The sequence below is a fragment of the Artemia sp. Qi Xiang Cuo genome, chromosome 3, assembly GCF_049724085.1.
Source record: "Artemia sp. Qi Xiang Cuo chromosome 3, ASM4972408v1, whole genome shotgun sequence".
Lineage (NCBI taxonomy): Eukaryota > Metazoa > Arthropoda > Branchiopoda > Anostraca > Artemiidae > Artemia > Artemia sp. Qi Xiang Cuo.
Genome location: NC_142796.1, coordinates 8,083,201 through 8,103,889, shown reverse-complemented (window position 1 = coordinate 8,103,889; position 20,689 = coordinate 8,083,201). Strand labels below are relative to the sequence as shown.

At 35.2% G+C, this 20,689-nt stretch overlaps 1 protein-coding gene across 2 annotated transcripts in view; it reads left to right on the top strand.

Moving 5' to 3' along the window:
- Nucleotides 1-978: 978 nt before the first annotated feature.
- mael (germ-plasm component protein maelstrom) overlaps nt 979-20,689 on the top strand; it is an 82,499-nt gene continuing 62,788 nt past the window's right edge. The window contains exons 1-2 of one of the 2 annotated variants that reach the window (XM_089108457.1): nt 979-1,085; nt 14,858-15,018. In XM_089108457.1, the coding sequence (XP_088964583.1) occupies nt 14,890-15,018 (129 nt within the window). In that variant the 5' untranslated portion in view covers nt 979-1,085; nt 14,858-14,889. Of the gene's footprint in view, nt 1,086-1,172; nt 1,361-14,857; nt 15,019-20,689 lie in introns of those variants that run through there. The other variant, XM_089108458.1, reaches the window with a different exon arrangement.

Genomic DNA, 20,689 nt, shown 5'->3' with positions numbered 1-20,689 from the left:
TTTGATTTCAAGAAAAATTTCTTTTTCTCCTTTCTGCGAACCAATATACATGGCGAGACCAAGATGACAGTATTTATCCTTAAGACACAGACTAGCCAGGATGACGGTTGACGCCCGGAGATCGCGCTTGATCTTCACAAAAGAGAGAAAAAAAAAACGGCGGCGTATTAGTGACGCCGCTGCCGATAGAATCAGCGGCGGCGTCAGCGCGCTGATGCAAGTTCGGCGGCGCGCCGCCGTTTTTTTCGGCGGCGCGCCGCCGATTTTCGGCGCGGCTTCGGGGTCTAGTTGAAAAGCAAGCTTTTTAGCTGGGTTGTTAAAATACCAATAAAGCGGGGCTCCCACGGTGTCAATAAAGTTAATAAAGCTGTCCATAAAGTTAAAAAACCGTTTTCCTCTTATAACTTTATTGACTTTATGGTTGTCGGAAAGAAGTTAAACTTTATTTAACTTTTTCAATAAGGTCCGGAAAGTTTAGCCAATAGGAGAAGGCTTTAGGAAATTTCAATTCAGCTAAAAGAGACTAATTAGATAGCCAGTCTTGAACTTTTTTCTCTAATCTGTGGAACATTGTTATTTGGAACATTGAAGCAGAAGACTTGCTTATTTCACTGGTGAGAAATAAACCTTTAATATACAGTCCCATACAAAGGGAACATAAGGACAGAATTTGTGTTGAAAATGCATTCAAGGAAATAAGTGAAGTAATGTGTCAAGAATTGTGTCCTCATTTTTATCTGTGAGCCTTCTTTAGTAAATTTTAAAGTAAAAACAACATCTAACTTAGAACTAACTTATTAAATTGAAAAAGTTATCAAAAAATAATGTCAGATATATTCAATAATGAACGTGTGAATAATTCAAATTAGTTGCTTCAAAAATTTCCATAAAGGCATAAAGGTAAAATTTATGTGTGAGCGTGACGAACTTTAGGGTGTGTAACTTTGCGGAATAATTCATTAACTTTATGGACGCCGTGGGAGCCCCGCATAAAAAGCAACAGTCTTCACTTCTTCAAAAGATGACGCTTCATCATTATTATTACCATAGCCTAATGATTCAAAAACTTTTGTTCTGGCTCATTTGTAAGTAGGCTAGTTAACATGTTGGACGTGGGGTTTACTTATTCACAGTTATCTGACTTATAGTCTATTTTAAAGATCGTGGGTGTTATTTCAAAGTATGGGATAATGTGAGGTAGGCTACTGAGTCACTAGGCCTACCCAGTTTAAGTGGCAGGCTATCCTAACATAGCATAGGCTGAACAAGGGTTTTCCTGGGCTAATGTTTTTTCAGATATTGATCAAAATTGAATTTTTGCTGAGACCAGCCATTTAAACTACCTACAGTGAATTTACAGGTAGGCCTACTGCTTTCATTTTGACACCTCAGGCTATTTTCTAGCTCATAAATATGTTTTCTTGCATTCTTTACCTATTAAGTAGGCTATATGTCTAGAATTTGGCTGTTTATTAAGAAATATGTTAAAAGAACAATTCTTTGCAACTTTCCACCACACCACAAGCAGCCCAGAGGCTGCCATGGCAAGTTGTCCAAAGTTCTCACTAAATCATTCAATCAATAGGCTAGTAGGCTAGCAACATGTGGTGCATGCAAAGGGCAGGGATGTAATTGAGGCAAGCTAACCTACTTCATTTTATGCAGAACAATCTTGTTCAACACATTTTGACTACACTTCCATTATAGTATACTTTACCCCCCCTTCAATGTGCAAATATATACCTTAAATTAGGGGTAAAATATTGATCAGTCCACATTTCTGACCTACCAATAAAGGGAACATATTGCTTGATGCCTTTTTTATGCTCATTCTAAATACAATAGTCTAATTGCATTTGTTGAAAATACAATTTCAACCTAACCTCTCTAACCTTATTACTTTTGTCACTGTTTAATTTACAGGTAAACTTGTTTTAACAAGAGTGATGCTAACAAAGGTATCTTACCCAAATATATAGCCCATGTTATATATTTCCTATGCATTTATTAATTCTTGATTTTGTCACTGTTGATACAATTGACAGTAAACCAGTTTTAGCCAGATTGATGTTAACACAAGTATATAATTGGTATCTAAAATAAGAGATAATGGTATCATCATTGAAGGTTTGTAAAGGGTTAAAAATGGAATTTGTAATGGCAACAAATTTCATATTTCTGAAGTCCTCAACATACCAAGATATCTTTCCTCCATTTACTTCAGAGACCCACACACACAAAACAAGGTTGGGAACTCTGGAAGAGGGAAAAAAAACTGTTGGAATGCCCACCTACACACTTGATAACAAGATATATAAAATTCTTTGTGCCCTACTATTTCAGATGTTACAACAAGAGTGTCCTGAAGTAGAGGTGATGATTCATCATTTGTGTTTTTCTTGGTGTTGTGTCTTTTTGTGCTTTTCTTTTTTTTCTGCTTAAATTGATGATATCCATGTTATTGCAGTGTGATAAAGGGAATGAATAAAGATTATTATTATAATTTACATTCAGGACAAAATTTTGATTCTATGGGTAAGTTTGTTTATTAGCTATCTGAATACTCTGTTAATCAAGATATTTGCCAATGCCCATAGTAACCAAAGGTTTAAAAACGATATTTCTAAGAACAAAACTGTCTTTTGAGAAAAAATTGTCATCTGTAGCTGATTCAGGAGTAGTAATTATTATTTTCATTAGTCTTAATGGTAAAATGTTATTTTGAAAACAATTTGCACAAATTTATTTTAAAAATCTTGAAAACCATCAAAAATGACCTCACAGCAAAACTGATGTCATTTTTGACAGGTTTCTAGCTCTGGTAAAAAAAAATGTCAGCAAATTTGTTATCATAATAACATTTTACTAATAAGACTAATGAAAATAATAATTACTGTAATTAGCACTGCTGAATCAGCTATAAATGGCAGTATTCTCACCAGACAGTTTTGTAGAAACACATTTTTAAACTTTTGGTTACTGTAGGCTGTTTTGAGCACTTTAATGGCCCAAAATGTCATTTATCCTAGAAGTGTTTACTGGATAATGAAAGGATAAAAAATCATCAAGTGATGTATTCACTTTCATCCTAGCTAAATTGTGCTGTCAGCTAAAAATTTGCCTAAAATTGTGCATTTCCCATTCATTATGTCATTTATCACTCTTGTTTCAACCCATGTACTTGTAAATTGAATCAATTGTGATGAAGTCAACAACCAGAAAAAATTTAGGAAATACATAATTTGGGCTATATATTTGCACATTAGGGGGGAGGGGTAAAGTATAGTGGAGCTGCAGTAAAAATGTGATAATTACTATTATTCTCCAAGTTATGAAGTGAGGATTGTTTTCATAACATGTTTCCTTCTCAACAGCCCCAATTCTAGACTTCTATCCATTAAAAAGCATTCTTTCTGAGTGGTGGAATAGAACTGTTTAAAATAAAATATTATTTAAAATGTAAGTAATAATGAAAGTAAAGATAAATTTGATTAAGAGAAACAGGCAAAATTGTAGGTAAAGGGCTTTTGTCTACCATGAAAGCAGGCCCTAGTCAAGGACAGTAGAAGAAACATTCATGATCCATTGGGAAAGTGTTCTGAAATATCTGCCTTCTGGCCTTTTCCCTTTAAAATGCACTCACCTTTGATGACTTAATGCTATAAAAGTTAACCCTGAAATATAGACAAACCATGCAAATAAGCCACAAGTAAAATGTTTTAAGCCTGCTATTCCTCAAGGTACTAGTGTAGTGGTTAGTCTTCTGAAAAGAAACATTATGCATACATAAAGCAGCTTATAAAAATTATACAATACTTGCTCAATCCTAAATAGGGCCCAGTTTAGTTTACTTTATAGACCCCCCCCCCCCCAAGGTTCAAATATATAGCCTAGTGCAAATTATTAAATTTCTTACATATTTTTTTCTTTAAATACATTCAACATCAACAAAGTCATGGAGAGTATCTATTTTAAGCTATATATTTGACCATTGGGGGAGGGGGGTAAGGTAAAGTAAAATGCTTTTACAATGTCTATTTTAGAGTTTGTTTTAAGGTGTATTCAGAATTTTAATGTTTTTTCTGAGGGGGCCAACCACTGCATTAATACCTTGATGAATCCCTATTTATATTCTAAAGATTTGAAGAGTTATCTTGTAGTTTAGGAAAAAACCCTGATATGGCTTAAAATTCAATTGAAATAAATTGCATTATGAAAACTAGACAATAAGAAAGAGACTGAAAACCCAAAATTAAGATATACAGTCCCTTTTTTTGTAAAAAAAAATATAAGCACTAGAAATAAATAAATTTATGAAGATAGTAGCTTAATGACATGTTCTTCAGTGTTTTATGTCCTGGATTCATTCCTGAAAGTTTAATTTGCCTAACTCAACTGCTTCCAAAGATAGCAAAAAGTCCCTCTACTAGAACTTACCTTGAAACATGCTGTGCATTATGAAGTAGTAACTTCATTGTTGTACTTTTTCTTTGAGTTTTTATATATCATAGGGCTATGTCTAGGACCATAGAAGGGGAGGGGGTATTATTAGAAAAGTAACCATAGTATTTGAAAAGAGCATAAAATAGGTATGCTAATGGTACTAGTCTACTTTTAAGGAATCCAATAGAATTTTTCCTTTGGAAATGGCCAACCACTAAAAGTTTAGCTAATAAAATATACCATTTGATTTTCTATTCAATGCTATTGCCAGTTGAAGCCTAATAATCTGTTGCCACAGACACATCTGAGTCCGCCCCCCCTCCATTTAACCGGGCTTCTTATAACTTAAGCTAAGCTATATAGACAGATTTGCTTGTTTTTTTGTTTTATTTTTTTAATTTGCTTTCTTTGGTATCTTGAGCCAATAAGAAATAATCCATGTTTGCAATATGTCAGTTTAAAATACCATAATTACTACCAACTACCCACTGCAGCACCAAGCTGCCACCAGCACCCAACACAGCTATGTATGCTTTTCCTCCATCCCAATATGTTCAAATTCTCCCTCTTTACTTCCTCCCAAGAAGTTCCAATTTCCATTAAATCCTTCCAATATCAATGGGGTCAGAGATTATCACCTTCTCTGACCCCATTCAGGGAGACCCTGTTTTTATTTTGCCCTAGATGGTTGGCCAAAAAGGATGATCTTTGACTATCTGTCTTCCTTCATTTGTAGAATATGTCCTGGCTATCTCAATCCTTTTTCCATTATAGCCTTATAAATCAGGAAAGAACTGTATTTTTTGCACAACTTACTGTTTGAAATATAGTCAGTCAGACCCAAAATAATCCATAGACAATACCTTTGGAAAATATCTAACAAATCCTCCTCCATCTTTTTGAGTGCCCATGTTCCAGAACCATGCTTGACCACTTTTATTGTTGTAGTTTCTAATATTCTAATCTGGGTATGGAAACTTATCTTTCTTTTCTTCCAAACCTTTTCAACTGCAAAAAACTAACAACCATGAAAAAAACATGTGTAAAAAGAAAATACAGGTGGAAACTGATTTGAGAAAGAGCAATATAGAATTTCATAAAATTATGAGTCTGTCTTGGGAACAGGAAAGATGTATAGAAAGAAAAGACAAGAAAAAAATGGAACTGAATTGAGAAAGAACAGTATTGAATTTTATTAAATTATACCTTTTTCTTTGGACAAAGAAAGAAAAGAAGAAAGTGGAAATTAAATTGAGCAAGAGCAATATAGAATATCATTACTTGAATAAGTTAAAAGATAGAACCTGTTTTAGCTTTACTGTGAGGAAGAAAAAGAACATAAATCACAAGGTTGGCTTTAACTTATCAACAAATTAAGTCTCTGGGATACACTATCCTGAGAAAGGATAGATCTTCAGAGAGAAAAGGAGGTGGTGTAGCTTTATTAGTTAATAATAATATAAAATTTTGTGGCATCAATTTTCCAGATTTTGAAAATGATGTTGATGTAATTGGTATAAGTGTTTGGCTGAATAATTTAAAAACCTACATAATAAGCTTTTATAACCCTAATGGCCAAACTTCAGATGCCAAGGATTTCTTTAATTATATAAATAATTCTAATATGTTAAAAAACATCATTATTTGTGGTGATTTCAATGCCCACAGCCTTTTGTGGGGGAATAAACCAGCAAATAAAGCTGGTAAATTTATTGAGCATATGACTTCAAATAATAATGAATTAGCTGTTGCTACCCCTCCAAACCTAAATACATATTTTAACCCCAAAAGTGCCAAATTCTCAACAATTGACCTACAAATTGTGTCTTTAAATTTTTTGAACAAAATTTACATAAATAAAATTGATAGTCTGTGTACAGACCACTTTGCTATAGTTTGCTCCCTAAATGAACCTGCTGAAACTTCATCTCATACCTCCAAATAGATCAACACTAAAGCAAATTGGTCTATTTTCCAAAATAAGCTAAATGATGAAATTACAAGTTTCACCCAAAGTTCATGCATTTCTAACACAACAGTTGACACACATGCTGAAGCCTTGACATCTTTACTAATAAATACAGCTAATCATGCTATCCCCAGGACAACACCTAAGAAAACATTCCCTAAACAAATTCCTAAAGCATGGTGGACAAATGAGTGCCTAAATAAATGGAAGATAAAAAAGGCAGCTAGGACAGAATTCATAAAAAAACCAACACCTATTACATATTTAAAAAAATCACAAGCAGAATCTAATCTAAAAAGGACTATAATATATGCTAAATATAAATATTTGAATAATTTTGCAAATAATCTCTCCAGAGAAATGCATGAGCCAATTATACATAAAGTCATAAGCCACATATGTGGGAAAAAGACTTCTCCCAACCCACTCCTGTATGAGCTTATACATAATAATACCCATTATGACAATGATATTGAAAAGGCTAACCTATTTGCAACTCTTTTTGTTAATAAGCTAACATCAAACAATCAAAGCAATCTGTCCACAATTCCTATGAACCCTAGTTACCAACCACGCCCAGGATCCGAGTACATAACTAATCCATTTTCAATCCAGGAATTGAATAATGCAATACATCATATTAGGTCCAAAACTAGCAGCAGCTATGACAATATACACCCTACATGGATAAAGAATCTCACACCTTCATACAAACAAGAACTGCTAAATTGTTATAATCACGCTTGGGCATCCTCTAGGTTCCCCAATATATGGAAATGTTCGTCCCTCCTACCAATCCTAAAGAAAAATAAACCAAAAGATAACCCTGAGTCTTATAGGCCCATAATGATTACACCTGTGATGGGGAAAATAATGGAGAAAATGATTTATGACAGACTCCTCTGGTTTGTTGAGAAAAATAACATGATCCCACACACTCAAACTGGATTCAGGAAATACCACTCCTCAACAGATGCTTTCATTTTGCTAACAAATGCAATAAATGAATCTTTCTCAAATAATAATATCCTAGTGGCAACTTTCCTTGATTTTGAAGGAGCATATGACAATGTGAACCACCAAATCCTTTTAGATAAACTTGCAAACCTTGGAGTACCTCCCAAGCTAGTATCCTTTATTAAATCCTTCATAGAAGTGCGAAGTTTCATTGTTTGTGTTGGTTCAGCCTCTTCACCCCAAAAGACCTCAGTTGCCTCCTATTTGCCCTATATCTCTGGGACATGAACCTACCCCACACGAATCTACAATATGCTGATGATCTGGTGCTATGGTCATCTGGCAACACCTTTCAGATAGCACAGTCAAATCTGCAAAAGTCACTTTTCCAGTTTGAAAAATCCTCTCAACATTCAGATTTACCCATTGCACCCACCAAGTCAAAAATAATTCAATTTCACCGGAAGCGAAACCATATTAATGCAAAACTAACTCTAAATAAAACAACTATTCCAGAAGATAATAATATTAATTACCTAGGTCTCATGCTTGACCAAAAACTTAATTTCCACCTCCACATTTCAAACACAATAAAAAAATGTTATAGAAAAGCAAATATACTAAAAAGACTTCTTTCCACACCCTGGGGTTGTAAGGAGAAAACCTTACTCCAGTTTTATAAATCACATATAAGACCCCATATTGACTATGGGCTCATTGTCTATGGTGCATGTGCAAAGACACAGATGCAAAAAATTGAAACAACACAAAATGATATAATACGTCTCATATTTGGTCTTAGGAAACCCACAAGCACCAAGTTTCTGCTTATGGAGAGTGGATTAACAACAATAAAAGATAGACGTAGCTTTCTCTTGATAAAACATCTTACAAAAATTGAATCAAATAGCTCACACACATTACATAATTGGTTAAGAAATCCAGCCATGTATAGAGGTATTGCAGATGAGTATGCCAATATTCAAAAGAAGTTCCCTGTACCAGCAAAGTCTATTGCACCTACTTTCCCCCAATCCCCTCCATGGAATTGGTCATTTCCCATAATAAATACTGAATTTTCAAAATGGAATAAAGATTTAACCCCCATTGCTTTTGTTCAGAAAAAATTTGCAGAACTTAATACAATTACCTATAAAAATTACTTCCAAATGTTTGTTGATGGGTCAAAAATGAATGAGAAGGTTGCAAGTGGTGTTTTCCTTCCTCACCTGAAAATTGCAATGGGTTAGAGATTATTTAATAATTTATCTATAATGTCTGCTGAGTTAAATGCCATAATCATGGCATTAGAACACCTTAAGCAAAACCAATCTTTGATTGAAAAATTGAATAATATTATCATCTATTCCGACTCTTTATCAAGCCTTGAGTTGCTGGCCTCAGCTCCTCAATATAAGTTGGACATTGACATTTATCATTGTCTCAGTATTATTGATAATCTTGCTTCAAGTGGCATAAACACTTACTTTCAGTACATTCCTAGCCACTGTGGCATAAGTGGTAATCATCATGTTGATGAAATAGCAAAAAATGCTATAAATATTGACCAGCCAAGTGGGAGACGAATCCCAATTAGAGATATTTAACGATGGAGTCTATCATATATTAATTTTAATAAGATTAATCCTATCCTTTCCCAATTTCCCAATAAGTATCTTTCTAAAATTTATCATAGAATTCGTTCTGGAACAAATGGACTAAATTTCCTTGCATTCTCATATAAGATTTCTAATTCAAGTGGTTCAATTCCCCTGTCCCCTCTTTGCAGGCATTGTAATATGAATAATGAAACAATTGACCATTGCCTATTTGAATGTAATATGCTGACGTTTGCACAACATACCTTGCTTTCTAAACTGTTAAAATACTTCAAACACCACAAAATCCCACTATCAGTCAAGAGCCTAGCCAACTATACCTGCACACAGAGCATAGAAATCGACATCTATCATCTTATATTTGAACTCCTAGAGTCGAAAGATCTGCTGAAAGATATCTGAATATATCTAATAAATATGAGGCAATCAAGCCAGTAGCTCTGTAGCCCACAGAGTGAAGCAGAAGGAAAAGGGCTAAATAGTTTTACTGAAAAGCCCGCCTGCTGTTAAATAGAAGAAGAAGAAGAACTTACTGGATTAATTAACAGGATCAATTATCAGGATAGAAGAAGAAGAAGAAGGATCCTGTAAAAAATAGAAGAAGAAGAAGGATCCTCAGTGCCATTGGAGACATGTCCCTGTTTCAGCACTTTCTAGATGGCTGTCAGTTATCTAATCAAAGTTGTGTTTCTGTGAGTCAATGGCTATCTGAATTCTGCAATTTAAACATAGGGTAAGGGTCTTCCTTACACTAGTCTATGAGTCATGTATGTAAAAATGCTCTCTCCAAAATCAATCCAGGCTATTTTTGTAACTATTTAAGGTTTGAGATTTCACAACTATTTCTGGGAATGAGTTCCAGTCAGCCATTGCTTGGACACTCCAGAAACTGGCCCTTGATCTATTCACTGTTATTGGCTGTATTGACTTGTGTCCTCTTGTGGTATTTATTTTTAAAGGGTGGAAATACTTCTGGAAAGACTGTTTCTCCAGATTGTGATTTACTTTCTACAGCTGTATCTGGTCTCCTCTCATTTTTGTATGTTCCACAGTGGGTATATTCAGTTTGAATAGTCATTCTTCATAGCTTAAGTATTTCAAACCAGGAAGAAGTTTGGTGGCATGTCTTTGGATCCTTTCCAGGGTGGCCAAGTCTGTTTTATAGTGGGGTCCCCAAATCATGTTCCCTTACTCTATTGTAGGTCTGACTATCCCCTTGCAGAGTTTTAGAAAAGTATGGCTGTCCAAGTGCTTGAAACTTTGTCTGATCAGCCTGATGAGCTGTGATACTTTGTAAATAGTTTTCTAGGCGTGCCCATGAAATTTTAGCTGCAAATCAACAATATTGCTGAGATCTCTTTCAGAGTCAGCAAGTGTCAGTGGTATTCTGCAGCCTGCTTTGTTGTTTATTGTTAGTTGGGGTACAAAAGCAGCATTTTTCTTCCCTGTCCACAGGACCTTGGTTTTTGATGCATTGAAGTTGAGACCTAGGCATTGGAGGTTCTCAGTTAAGGTGCTATTGTCTTTTTGTAGTGTCATTACATCTTGATATGATATGAACTTCCTATAGAGTTTTGTGTCATCTGCATAGATTTTTACATACTCACAGTATCACTCTTGTTTGCTGTGTCAAAAAAGAGGCTTAACATTGTTGGCTGGTTGATTGTAAGTGTAATTTTTCTGCCTTTTTAGGGCTGCAGCTGAACTGCTGTTCAACTCCCATCCATGTAAAAACATACGTTTGTTTTACATGAATGGTAATGTCTTTCTTCAATTGAATATATCCTAACAGCACAGTTCTATCTCAGCTTTTGTCTGAAATTAGATAAAAAAGAACAAGTTTTTCAGCTAAAAGTAAGGAACAACATTAAAACTTAAAAAGAACAGAAATTATTTCACATATGAGGGGTGTTGCCCCTCTCCAATCCTGTGTTCATTATGCTAAAGTTTCTTAGTACTTTAAAGATGCTTTTTATTCCAATTAAATAGGCCTTCTGTTTCATCTGTCATTGTTAAAGCAGCAGGACAAAAAGTCAACTTTAGCATAAAGAGCAATTTCTGTTCATTTTAAGGTTGTTCCTTACTTTTAATTGAAAAAAACTTTTTTTTTGCAAATTTCTCTCATAAATTCCCTTGTCTAAAATTTCCCTGGAAATCTGCCGTGGAAAGTTTCCTCTTCATGGAAAATTCTCCACTTTGCAAACCCCATAGAAAAAAACCCAAAAAAATGTCCATATATTTCCAAATAATAAACACTACATGTAAACAATGGGCAAACTGTATAACTTAGAGCCCTTTTGCCAGGGATTGTAAGTGGTCATATCCTCCCTAGAAGTATAATTGTTGGACCTTTCAACTATGCTGAAAAAAATGGATGTCTTAAAATTTTGATTGAGTATCTTTAGGGGAGAAGGAGGCTTGGGAGGAGGGCTTATTGCCTCACTCTTTTTTGGTCACTTAAAAAGGGCACTAGAATTTTTAGTTTTTGTTTGAGTGAACTCTTTCCTGATCCTCTAGGACTATTATTTTGAGGCAGTTATCCCTGGAAAGAAAACAACAAGCAAACAAAACAAACATAAATCTGGAGTCTTCCTTCTGGTAAACAAAATAAAAAATTTCAACATTTTGGTAGATAAGAGCTTAGAATTACTACAGTAGAGTTGTCTGATATGCTGAATCGGAAAGTATATTTTCTTTTTAGATCCCTCAATCTTATGATTGTGTTTTCCTCTTTTTCAAAAATCAGGCAAATTTTCTCAGGGTTGTACATTTTATGGCTAACATTGCTCTTAACGAATTTTATATATATTTAGAGTCGCATAAAGAGCCAATTCTTTATTTTGCTAATGTATTAATTGCTATCAATATTTCTTGTTTAGTGTTTTTGTTAATATTGGGCTAAGACTTGGACACTCATTACCACCAAATTATTCCTTACTTACTGTTTGCTGACACAAAATATTTGTTTATATGTTAACTTTGCAATCCAAAATTTTCATTTTTGAGATTTATAATTGAAAATAAAGAAATTAAGCAAGCTTATTAAATACTTTAAAGGTTGCAGTTTTAATTTAATTGTCTTTATTGTGCCGTGCAAAATGGCGGTTTGCAAAGCATTTTGCTGCATGTTGAAACTGCATATGTTTTATTACTTGTCCTCTTTGTCCAAGATAAAGCTGTTGGTGTGTATCAAGCAACTTTGTACTTTCTCATCTTGTGTGGCTACTGTTAGTATTTTTGAGTGCAGATTGGTAGATTGTCCTTAGTTGCTTTTGGATATCTTACATGTGTTCATGTACTGTAAGCAGAGTGAAATTTGGGCTTGCTTGAAGCAGCTTTTTTCTGACTGGTGTTGAAGAGTAAACCACATATCAAGCCTTTTCTTTTCATCTCTTGCAAGGCTATTCTGAAGAATCCAAATTCTTAGCTGTGAGATGTTTATCTCTGTTTTCACCATAGTATTAGTTACTTCTGTGAACTAATAAACTCTGCATAATCAACTGTGACAAGAATTTTATTTTCATGGTATGGAAGAGCTTGATGTGTACTCCTGACCTACTTGTTTGTTATATATTCAAGTGACATCTAAGCTTATGGTGCCCAGAAGATAACAACATGTTTCCTTACAGAGACTTTACTTGAGGGTAATAAATTCCATGATTTCATACCTCTGATGATCTTAGCATCAGTCAAATTCTGTAAGCCCCTGATAGGTTTAAGATTGGACTTGTCTGTTGCAAGTCACTTTTTCTTCTGTCCCCCTGATTTCTTCTTCTATTCCGGTAGTTGTTGACATTTGAGGCATTCTCTCTGATATGGTTTGATCTTTGCTGATCTTAACATGCCACTGATCTTTTGATTGCTGCCACTGGTACTCTTATCTATGTATGGTGTGGCCATACCAACCTTCCCTGATGGGATGTATGTTATACAATATTACATTGAAGGGTAAACAAGCATGTCTCTGGAAGATTCTTTTTTTTGTCACAGAAAAAAACGTGATCCAGTGTGCAATCTTACTTATATTGTTGAGAGGAAAGGGAAGAGACAATATTTATTACCTTCACAGTGTCTGAAATGAAAATGATACAAACATGTGTTGGCCATATTTACAATTGTTCTGATAAGATTGTGTAATAGTATCTAATACAGTTTTGGTTGTAAATATTGAGTTACTATATAACTATTAATTTTCCAGGGTATCAAACTTGGTGTTTGTCTAGGTTGGTAATGATTACTAGCAAAAGTGTCTATTCTTACAAGTGTAAAGTATTTAACATCAATTCAAGAAGCTTTTCTGGGTATCTCATTTCCTAGTTATTTGGGCATTTATGTGTCAACAATAGCGGTCCAGGGGGGGGGGGGCTCTTGGGACTAAAGCGAGTCATGGGAAAGGGATCGGTCCCAGGCCTGGAACTTCCGTTCCAGGAAAGTTATATTCTTGGTTCATTTCTAAAGGCAGTCCATCTTTCGCCTTCGTCGTAGCTAGTTGTTCTTGTGCTACCTTATTTTCTCTATGTGTATTCTCACGTTATTTAATAAAGACCATGTACCAACGTTTATCGTCTATCTTTGGAATTTACATAAACCGTTGCATCTGCCAATATAAAAGGCATACAAATAAAGGACTAAAAAGAGGTTTACAGAGTGGTGACAGCAGTGGGATTACAGAGTGGTGACAGCAGAGGTTTACAGAGTGGTGGCAAGCGGTTAAAACTAGCAGAGATATATCACTAGGGGAAAACCTCCAAGTGACATTTGAGTGACCATTATAAGTACTTATGACATCTTACGCTAAATACTGGCAACATATTAAAGAGCTATTTTGCCCGCTACCAAAATTGCTTGTGATATTGAGCTGCAAATACTGCAAAAGACTGATTAATAAGACATAGAAACGTTACGAGCTATTGAACTTTCTTCTATTCAAAGCGCCTTCTTGAAAAACACTTTCGTTTAAATGAACATTTTGAAATAGGCTGTTACACAATGCCTAATATGGATTTCCTCGCGATAGCTTCTACCTACAAATTCAAATTTCTACAACTGAGAGTCTCCGGTTGATTTCTACTTTCACTTAGCCTTTCTTGGGCATTCCTTTTGCCCTAATCTGAAGTTTATACATAATCCCAACTTTCCTTGTCCTCATCAAATTCAGGGGTATGGGGAACAAGTCTATTTTAAAGTATACAAAGAAAAATGAAGTGTTAAAATATCCAGTTTCCAACTGCTGTTGTTAGTGTGGTTTGTTTATACTATGTAAGTATTTACTTATGCAAGTATTGTGTAGTGTTTGTATTATGTAATTGTTTAATAGTTCATGCTGTAGAATGTTAGTAGGCGATAAGTGAATGATTTGGGAGGGGAATGTTTTGAATTCAATTAAAGTTTGGGGGTTTAATGAGAAGGGGATAAGCCAAATTTGGGAAATTTAACTTAAAACAGGGGGGAGAATCTGTAAAGTATTTAACATCAATTCGAGAAGCTTTTCCGGGTATCTCATTTCTTAGTTATTTGGGCATTTATGTGTCAACGACGGCGGTCCCGGGGGGGCTCTTGGGACTAAAGCTAGTCGTGGGAAAGGGATTGTTCCAAAGCCTGGAACTTCCGTTCCAGGAAAGTTATATTCTTGGTTCATTTCTAAAGGCAGTCCATCTTTCGCCTTCGTCGTAGCTAGTTGTTCTTGTGCTACCTTATTTTCTCTATGTGAATTCTCACGTTATTTAATAAAGACCATGTACCAACGTTTATTGTCTATCTTTGGAATTTACGTAAACCGTTACATCTGCCAATATAAAAGGCATACAAATAAAGAACTAAAAAGAGGTTTACACAAGGTTACTAATATTGACAAAAAAATTTGTTGTAGGACAAAAACCTTAAAATTTGAATTCACTCAAAATGGCACCAAAGAAAACCACTATTAGCCCATTCACTGTTTATTTGCAAGAAAGAAGGTCAGAGTATTCAAAACAGGGAATGTTCATGACTATGGACGAAGCTGTTCAAACGTTTCATCCAGGTTATAAGGTATGTCTCATTTTTCAATGTCAAAGCTATTGATTATTTTGAAATATTTTGTTGATGTTAGATATCAGTGTAAATGTATTACAAAATAAAAGAAAATGGTCAAATTCTGCCTAAGAATTTACCAAAAAAGAGTTCTTGACTGAGAAGGTTCTTTATGGATATAGCTGTGGTTTATGGGGCTGATATAATAATGCTCAATATGTATATTCTGATGCTCACTATCTTTAATTAGCAGATAGCATGCGTGGGGCAGACATGCCAATAGGTTATATAAAGCTAGGAATCAAATTAATAATTTTGCCTATAGAAATGATGTTAAGAATTGTTTTAATAATTTTACTAAGTAATAGAAATAATTTGCAAAATGTTACAAATGATTTTGTGTGTTGAACAGAGTTTTGAATGGTAAAGCATGATTTCTTTGGGAATACCAAGTATCTTTCCAGTTGAAGTAAATTTTATCAGACCTGTTATCATTGATTCCTATATTTTGTTTTTGTATAATGTAGAAGTGCACAAATTACAAAAGCTCAGTTACAAAAGCAGTTAAGGATAAGATTTTATATCAATTTTCTGTAGTATCTTTAATTTCTTTAAAAAAGTATCTTTTGTAATTGACATCTGGTATTAAAACAATTTAAAGAAATTGAAATGCATTTTCCAGCTCTACCACTCCTTTAAAATTCATATATGTATGTATTGGATTAATGACGTTTCTTGACTACTAAGGTCCTTACGTTGGCCATGCAAAGTGTTGCTGCAGGGGAGCTCAAACTCTGGGCTCTGCATTACCTAACTGAGATCAAATCCGCTACACCACCATAGGACCCTGCAAAATTTAAGTCATGTAACATGTCACCTTTTGAATTGCTGCTATCGTCGTGCTAAAGGAGTGAAGTAGTTAACTGAATGTTTTTCTTTATTTTTATCACTACACTCTTTTTCATAAAAACAGTCCTATTTTTTTAGACCTCAAGTCCTTGGGAAAAGATCAAGCGTTAATAGATAGTATGTTTGAAAAACTAAATGAAAATGGATTTAATAGGGCGCTCCATAATCTAATAAGACATGGCTCCCCAAGGTTCTCCTCCACGAGTTTGGTCTCTTTCCTGAAAAATCGAAAAGTATTGACCTTAAAATTAGACTTTCAATGTTTGACTGGCCCTTCCCCTTCTAGCTTCAGAAAATTCCTCTTGATTTCTCCATGCATCCAATTTATGTGCACCTGTGGCCTAAGGATTATATTTTCAGTGGCTTGTACAAAAGGCAGCTCCGTAAAATGGAAAAAAACGGGTTTACAGTGGTATTGGTACACGACCACTTTTTAAATGATGGTAGAAACTATTTGATTCCACTTGTATTACTTATTGACTTTGAGCTATTTCTTCTTTTTTCAAGGAAAGTACAGAAAAAATACCGAATTCTTTATATAAAATACCTGAGGTACTTGAAGAATTCCTTCATTTTAATTCACTATAGAAAATTAGAAACTTGACCAGATTAAGGAAACACGCCTGTCTAAATGGACTTTTAGTTTCTCCCATGTTAAGCATTTTTATTTTGCTATGGATTAGTACTTGAGCGATTTTGTCGGCCTTTTTCTGAAATTTGAATGTCAAAGCCAAAATATTTTCCCTAAATTTAGATAAAGAGCAAAGTTTCTTTAGTCATGTTTCATAATAGGTGGTTAAAGAACACAGTCCCTTTGAATACTTCGCCTACCTGCTCACAAAATTGCAAAACGGATTACAAAGAGCCTAGTAGGTCAGGTAGTGCAACTTGCTAGTTTAATACGTGCTCGCGAAGAACCTATTTTCATTATTCGTGCGTAGCGGGATACCTATTAAAAACATCCACATCCGCAGTGACAAAGTTAAGTTTAGGCTAAAATTTCAAATGCATATATCATATACAGGTATTAAATTACGGCACTTTTTATTGCTTGAACGATATCGTTTTCCAGCGCTTCTCTTGATATTGATATTTCTATGATTTTTTTCCACGGTTAGAATGGTATTAGTCCTTTCAGATATCGTATTGGGTTGCAGAACATGTATACAAAAACTTATTACTCCTCGGCAGAGTAGAGCCTAAAAACGGCTAAGTGGACTTTACGTATTCGTTGTTTCCACAAAGGCACTTAGTTGGAAAGAGTTGTAGAAACTTGTGAAGGTCTCATGTGGCTTGAACTTAAAGCTTCTAGTTTCCTTTGTAAGAATCAAAAGTGATTGTAGGGCAACCAGCCCTCTCCCACACTCTTATTTCCAGACCTACCTTATTAAAATTTTGTTTTAGCCACTAAAAGATCTACTTTAACGAGCGAAGGGTAGAGAAGGGGGTAGCCCTTTTATATATAGAATGATCAATTTTAGTTTCAATGCTACTCCACACTTTCAGTTGAAAAAAACTTGTTTTTATTTAATTTCTAATCATTTTTAAAGTCTTGCTGGGAAATGCTCCCCCCCCCCATGCAAAATTTTGTAGGAAAATACCGCTCACAAAAAAATTCTCTCATGAAAGATTTTGTGGGCATTGAAGTGCACTCTATTAGGCATTTTACACCATGTCATTTAGATATAAGATCGAGTCGATGCAGACGTATCAGAAGGAACAATTTATTTACTCGGGAAAGGATGGGATGAAGTAAGTATTTGTAATTACACAGTTTTTAGTCTCTTAAGCTTTAGAACTGTTAGGTATTTTAGCTTCAAAGTTGTATGTAAGGAGCGAAACGGGCTAATAGTATGGAACTAAAAAAAATTTCTTAATCATATATGCATAAAAAAAATGTAATTTTTCTGATATTTCTTAATATCTAAAATTCTTCAAGTGTGAGTTACCTGTCCAAAGATACGAGCCTGAGACAACTAACTGGATTTTAAAAGAAGGGATAATACGCCCCCAAGGGCCTAATTATCTTTATGAAAATTACACCATCAAGTTCAGAATATCAGAGAACCCTTTGTAAAGTTATTAAATCCCTGTTTACAAAAATGCGGACTTCTGTTCCTTTTTTGAGAAGAAAGTCATTGATGCGTGTTTTTTTCTCCTTGTGTGAACGTAGGCTATCCCCGTATCCCTGCAACCTCCGTTTTTGAACCTCTAAATCAACACAGAAGGACCTTGCGATGTAGAAGTTTGACAGGCAGCCTGCAAGCTGAAAAATGGCAGAGCAGCAGGAACTGACAGAATAACAGCTGAGATGATAAAAATGTCACTGAATACCTGTATAGATATGTGGCTTAAATTTTTTGCTAGTATCTGGAAGTATGAAAAGGTTCCCAATGATTGGACAAAAGTATGCTCATCAAACTTTTCAAGAAAGGAGACATGACAAATTGTGACAACTGGAGGGGTAACAGTCTCCTATCTATTCTGAGTAAATTCTTAGCAGAAGTTATTCTTCAGTGCATTCAGACAGTTCTCGATAAATACCTATGGGGCGAACAACACGGTTTCCGGTCGTCCCGTTCTTGCACGGATCTCATCCACACACTGCAAATGATGATTGAGGAGTGCAATGAATGGCGAGGAAAAATGTACCTGATTTTTGTGGACTTAGAGAAAGCTTTCGACTCCACCGACCGGACTCGCTATAGAAAATCCTGTGATACTCTGGAATTCCTGATAAAATAGTGGCCCTAATTGCTGCATCAAACTGAATACACAGAATTCTGTGTTCGGACTCAAGAAGGATATACTAGATATGTCCGTATCAAGTTCGGCTTAAAACAGGGATGTATTTATTCTCCGTTCCTCTGCGTCCGCGCTGTCGACTCCATACTCCCTGATTGTACAGGGTTCGGCATTCAAATTGGAGAAGGCAAACAGCTAGATGATCTGGATTTTGCCGACGATATTGCCTTGATGGAAAGCAACAAGACCAAACTCCAGGATCTCCTCAATAGTATTGTTAAAAATGCTGGCCGACTTGGCCTCAAGATTAACACAGAGAAGACAAAGATCATGGCAACAACTGACTCTCCCCTCAACATAAAGTGTGGAGACTTAAATGTCGAGCAGGTCTTAGAGCGTTATTTGCCATTGCATGGCACAGAACATCAATGTCTTTGTAAAGAGGACAGCTGAAAAATGAGGGCAATTGCATCAGATTTTGCCTGGTGCAGGGTGATCATGATATTTTAAATCGATTTAAAATTATCGAAAACCTGTATATTGAGCTTACTATTTTCAGTGACGGTAATCTGACGCAATGGCACCTTTTGTTCCTAAGAAATGATGCAGTCAATTCAAATTAGGTTAATATAGGTATTTAATTTATAAAATTCCATTAACCAAGTTAATCGCTTGAAATTTGATAGAAATTATGCATTGTATTGTATCATGGCGCATCAGCTAATATTTAGGAGGAGTGTAGGTCATTTTCTAGGTATGCGAGGAGGGTGTGCCTGATGCCTAATAAAAAACATTTTTATCATCAATTTTCCAACTCCCCTCGATCCTTCCAATAGATATAACTGAGGTTCTAGGTGGGGAGTAGAGATTGATCTTTAATTTCCCTTCATTTGAACTAAGCCTGAATACTGGGCTGTAGGGGGGTAGCTTCCCTCTTTCACAAAGGAGTTTCCCGTTAGGGGAGGGATTTTTTTATGAAGAGGGAGCCTGATTCACCGGCATTGTTTGAAAAACGATCAGAAATTAAACAAAAAAGCAAGTTTTTCAGCTGAAGAAAAATGAGGTTCGATTCCCCTTTCTTGGGCTTCAATTAAAGAATTACTATGGTCACGTTTTACGGATGAAATTTGACGGATTGCCAACGATTGTTTAACCACATTAATGTTTGATTAAGTAACAAATAGGCTGAGAATTTTTTCTTGCTTTCAAAGAAAAAAGGAGGGGGGCATCTCACAAAGGGCATGTGATTTGAATAGAAATTGCATGATCGAATTCAGTAACCCACATGATTGTTTGAGATGCTTAACCACATAGCCATGTCATATTCTTAGTTTACAACCGACGATAAATTTTGCAAGTAGTCTATTCAACATTTCAAAAATCTAATGGCTTAAAACCTGATTTGCATCCATTCTTTTTTCGACAGAGTTATCAGTTCAAACTAGAATAAACTAACTGTATTTTTTTTCTTCCAACAAATTGAGTGTTCATTAAGCAGTAGTTTTTTCTTCCACCAATTTATAACACAAGCTAGTGGTCGCAAAACCAAACAATACCCCCCCCCCCTCATAAGAAATTTCAAGCTAGGCAAGGGAGTAAGACATGATTCCAGCCACACAAATAAAGTACAGAACCAATCCGGATACATCAACTCGTATGAAAACCAGGGAAAACATTCAATATTTGTAAGAAATCTGTAACATACTTCTGGAAGATACCAAACGAGTAGCAGCCTCGCGCAGACTCTGGGAGAGTGTTCCAAATCATGTTACGAGCTATCAGAGGGTTAAAGTCAGACCGTATTGTTGGAGTATAAGGTATTTGTAATTGGAAGCGCGAAAAAATGAGTCGATTGCTCAGAAATAAAAAAATATATTATTACATAGGGCAGCAGGAAGCTGGTCATGTAATATCAACAAATTAGAAAAAGCACAAGAGAGAAAATAGATATATCTTAAGTCAAGCAAGGGCTGAAGTAGGGAACTGTTGGTATCCTGTATAAGAGTCCTTGCTTTATCATATAGTTTTGAAAGTG